The 5017-nt window shown below is 49.9% G+C and overlaps 1 protein-coding gene across 1 annotated transcript; it reads right to left on the reverse strand.

The window, feature by feature from the left end:
• Positions 1 to 237: 237 nt before the first annotated feature.
• Positions 238 to 4454, reverse strand: foxj1b (forkhead box J1b). Its single transcript, XM_056429745.1, has 3 exons — positions 4170 to 4454; positions 3377 to 4038; positions 238 to 2696 (listed from the first exon to the last, which is right to left on the reverse strand). Exons 2-3 carry the CDS (start codon positions 3962 to 3964, stop codon positions 1773 to 1775), a joined length of 1512 nt encoding a protein of 503 aa, XP_056285720.1. The 5' UTR covers positions 3965 to 4038; positions 4170 to 4454; the 3' UTR covers positions 238 to 1772.
• Positions 4455 to 5017: the final 563 nt, after the last annotated feature.

The raw sequence follows: 5017 nt of genomic DNA on the forward strand, positions 1-5017 counted from the left end.
TCCTAATGTCTCAGATTGCATCGTATTGTAGTTTTTATCTACACCTGCTGTGTGTTTCAAATACCAAGCGAGTCCAGACTTGTCTGTGCTGATTAATGATAAACTCTCATATACCTTTTTATCTCTTGGTTGCACACACACACACACACACACACACACCTAACGACAGCTTTACGCTGCACTCCATCGTGTTTTAATCTCTGATATTCCACAATGACGAGTAAACGTGTGTTTGTTATTGTTCTTTCTTTAATTGACACCCTTCATTGCATCAAGGCTTGATTGCATTTTTAAAACAGCTTAAAAAAGTACAAATAAAAATAACACGGTGGGATTAAAAGAGCTCCTATATCAAACTTGATCAATGTGATACAATAAGAAAATCTGGCCTTTAAGTGTTGAGTTTTATGTATCTGCTCATCATTTGTCTCCTCGAAGCAACAAAGAGTTAATATATTCTCAAACAACAAATAAAAAAAGGACATACAGCAAAATAATCAATAAAGTCAAATCCATCACCCAGTGATGGAAAACAGAAGTCTCTTTCTTCTTCTTATGAATCAATACAGAAACACCAATGAACTGCATATTCCTTTAACAACAAATTTGGCGAAAACATAATCAACAAATGCCCAGTTTTGTATATAATTGGAAAGAAAAAACATTATATTTCAGCATTTCAAAATTGCCCACTTGACTTATTGTTCAAAAACAAACTGATCAAGTACAGCATGATGCATCACGTTCATTACGGTCAGTCAACCTTTAGAAAAACATTTTTAATATGATAGAAGATCAAACTAAACATCCTGGAAATAATCTTTTCCTAAAACCGCTGCTATCAAAGTGCATAACGTAACATTTTTCATGACTGTTGTTTTTTCCCCCCGCTCATAACTGTAGACAAAATGGCAAAAATATTCCTGCCTAGCTTTCATGCTATATACTTTAGTGAATATATATTAAATTGACTATTTAACAAGTCGCACATGACTGATTTCTAATCTTTAGACTATTGTGTTTTTTAAAGTCTCCATCCTGTTTCGGGTGATTTTTTTGCTGCAATGTTAGTAAAAATTAAAATTTAAAAAAAGAAGAAGTTTAATGCTAATGTAGCAAAAAATAGAATCCTGCACGTCCTCTATGTCCCGGAGTGACGATGCTTGTTGTGTGTTGGGTCATCTTCACTTTCGCTTCTGTCATCATTTCATAAAAAATAAAAAACCCCGGAGTGATGAGTAGCTGCAGGTCAGAACACGTTCTCTCATCGCCAAGCCGCCCGACATTTAAACCGTTATAAGATCAAAGAAATCCAAACTCGGAGGATGCATCCGTCCTGTTTTTCTGCCTCTCGCTCTGCGGAGTGCGATAATCCTCCGCATGAAACTGTAATTTGCTTCATAAACGTACCTCCGTCATATCTTTGTGCCCGACGTGTCATGTTACGAGCGCTGCTGTCGATCGCCTCGCGCCCTGAGGAAGAAATGTGTGTCTCTGCCGGGAAAACCCCCCCCCCACAAATAATCAGATCAATGTCTTTTCTAAAGGGCGACTTTGTTATCTGGGTTCAAAGTTCAAGATAGCTTCGATGTTATCGTGTTTGTAACGTAGGAAAAGATAGCTAAATGTGACCCCAAAAATAAATTACAGATGGGGGGGAAGCAGAAGTCTCTGTAGTTGTAACCAGTGTTGTCCTTTTAGTCATGTAATCAGACACGTTCGGGTCATTGGGAAGAAGATCATTACGAGTCAATGAGGTTAGGGGTCAAAGGTCACAGATAAGCCTCCATCCGTTCCCATGGCTGCATCTCCGTGAAGAAGCCCTCGCACAGGCCGAAGCCCTGATCCAGAGTCAGCGGGATGGCCTGCTCCTCCGCTTTGATCTCCTCCCAGGGCTGCAGCACCTCCTCGTCCGGCTGCTCCGGGAACAGAGCGGAGGGCTCCTCGAACGGCTGCAGGTGGTGGTGACTGTGCAGCAGCTGATCCTGGTCCAGCTGCTGCTGCAGCGGATGCGCATGCGGCTGCGGCACGTGCAGCTCCCCCATGCCGCCCGTGCAATCCATGGACGCCACGCTGAGCTCCATGTAACCGTAGGATTGGAGGTGGTGGTTCAGGTGCGGGTCGCCGCCAGCGCACCACCTCCCCAGCCCCCCCTGCTGCCTCCCCTGCATGGACACCTCCATCTCGCAGCCCAGGGAGCTCAGCGCCGTGTTGATGTCCAAATCCTCGAAGGTGCTACAGTTGCCGCCGAGGACGTCGTCGAACACCGACGCCAGGTCGAAGTCGCCCCGCAGGATGTCGGCCCGGTGCGCCTCCGTCGCCATCAGAGGGGACTCGGTCGCCCTCGTCGCCTTGCTGCCGTTCTTAGACGGGTGCTTCCGCTTCTCGCCGACTTCTTGGTGCGGGCAGCCATTTTGTGTGCTGTGGTAACCCTGAACCAGTTTGCTCTGTCTGTGGGCGCCACCGCCACCGCCGCCACCGCCACCGCCGCCACCGCCACCGCCACCGCCGCCACCGCCACCGCCACCGCCGCCGTAGTTGTTGGCAGAAATCCTCCTGCGTTTGAAGATGCCGTTGACGAACATGTCCGCGTACTGCGGATCAATCTGCCAGAAGCCTCCTTTCCCCGGCTCGTCCTTCTGTCTCGGGACCTTCTTGAAACACTTGTTGAGCGACAGGTTGTGACGGATCGAGTTCTGGTGACAAAAAACAAACAGAAGAAAGAGGGGGGGGGGGGGAGAAGAAGAAGAAGAAAAAAGGATATTTAACACGATCTCATCGGAAGTTAGCGATCCGAGAGACAGGATGTGTCAGTTTGTCTTCTTCTTTTTTTTAAAGGGAGATGAGAAGAGGGAGGGGGCGGTGGGAGGAGGAGAGAGAGAGGGGAGGAGGGAGGAGGGAGGGAGGGGGGTATTGTTGTTGTTTGTATAGGAAAGCAAATGTACCTAATGAGGCTTTCTAGTAACAGGCAGCTCTGTGAATTTCAAACATGATCAGCTGTGCTTAGCTGCCATCTCTCTCAGGAGCCCTCATTAACACACACACACACACACACACACACCTACACACACACACACACACACATTTAGAGTGCTCTCTCCAGCCCTATCACCATTCCCCTCAGACAAAAACCCCATATGAGCACACACTCACAGACGATGGAAATTGCTGAGACTCTTAAGAAACACTATAGATTTAAATATGCACATGTGATGTGTGTGTTTCTGCACGCCGGTCAGAGGGAGGCCTCTGTGGCCTAACGAGGTGGTGTCTGATGGTGACACTGGGGTCAATTGCTTCAACCTTCTCTCTCCCTGCCTCATTTATCTGACTCATCAATAATGGAGGGGGGGGGGGGTTAGCCGGTCTCGGTTACCTGCCAGCTGGGCTCCGCGTGCTTGTAGTAGCAGAAGTTCTCCGTTATCCAGTTATAGATGGTGGACAGAGTCACTTTGGGCTGTTTGCTGGCCTGCATGGCCATGCAGATGAGAGACGCGTAGGAGTAGGGCGGTTTGACTTTGGGGTTGGTTTTGTAATCGACCTCCACGGGCGGGTTTGCCTGGATGGGGATCTGCGGGTAGGTGTTCCCGGGATGTGCGCAGTCGGCGAAGCGCGGCGCCGCCGGGCAGTCGCTGCCGGAGGTAACGGGGCTCCCGAGGCACAGAGGCATCCCGGTGGCGGCGGTGTCCCCGGCCGGCGGGCTGGACGGGGAGTCGGAGCCTCCTCTGGGAAAGCCGAGCCGCTTCAGGTACAGGTTGTGCTGGGAGGATGGACAGCAAGGCCCGGGCCCGTTGGGTCGCTCCGGGTCCGCGTTGAGGATGGAGAAATTCTGGAGCCAGTGGAGGCTGGTGAGGCTGTCGTCCAGGGGCGCGCAGTCGGACCCGGTGGCCTGATCCTCCGGGTACGCGGCCAGCCACCTCTCCTTCAACTTGTTGGCGACGTCGGGGCTCGTCAGAACTGGCATCCTGGCTTCGTGAAGATGGCCAAAAGGATTCTTCAAAACAGCATTTAAAGTTTGTTCTTCTTCTTCTTTTTTATCTTGAAGAAAAAAGAAAAGAAAATGTTCACAAAAAATCACACAAAAAATCTCCACGGATGAATTTATCTAGTCAAACATAACTCTAAACAAACAATATATTAAATTGCCAAATGATAAGTAGAATCCCTACCGACGCAGCAGTCTTTAAAAGGGAGATTATCTGTGTGCACCTGTTGCGGTCCGTCCCTGCCTCTCCTCTCCAAGGACTCAGTGGCGCATCCAGCTTTTGCGCAACAAGTGCGGCGGTGGGGAGGAGCGCGCGAGTCTCATCCAGCTCGTGTGGGGGAAAGGGAAGAAACACGCCACTCAGGACAGATCCATGCCAAAGTCAGGCCGACTGGACTGTTACTCATCCAAACGCTCGGCTCGGCTCGGCTCGAGTGTGTGTCGAGAGGTTGAGATGTGAATGTGTGTGTGGCGGAGGTTGTCAAACAAGTCGCTCATAAAGCCCGAGAGACTGCCCACCATCCCTTTAATCGCCGGAGGGGATTTCTGATTGGCTGGTCAACCTTGCTTCTCCAGGTTTCTCTCTCTCTCTCTCTCTCTCTCTCTCTCTCTCTCTCTCTCTCTCTCTCTCTCTCTCTCTCTCTCTCTCACACACACACACACACACACACGCACGCACGCACGCACACACACACACACACAAAGGGGGGGGGCATTCAAACTATTGTCGAATGAGTGCAGGTTCGCAGTTTCGCTGCCTTTAATCTTTGTCCTCATCCCGTAAACGGGCTGAAATGTGAACTCCGAGGCGCGCGTCCCCCCCCCCCCCTTCTCCCCCCTCCTCCACCCTCCTCCTCCCTCCTCCTTCTCCACTGGCGCTGAAAAAGACGCGCCACAGGTCCCGCTTGGAGCGCTCTGTGACGGCCCACTTTAACTGATACGTCAGCGTTCACAATGCCTTTATGTGCAGTGGCTCATTGTTGCGCGAATTATTGTTTCTTTACAAACGTGAGAAGAAGAAAAGTGTTGATT

This window comes from Pseudoliparis swirei, chromosome 13 (assembly GCF_029220125.1).
Source record: "Pseudoliparis swirei isolate HS2019 ecotype Mariana Trench chromosome 13, NWPU_hadal_v1, whole genome shotgun sequence".
Taxonomy (NCBI): domain Eukaryota; kingdom Metazoa; phylum Chordata; class Actinopteri; order Perciformes; family Liparidae; genus Pseudoliparis; species Pseudoliparis swirei.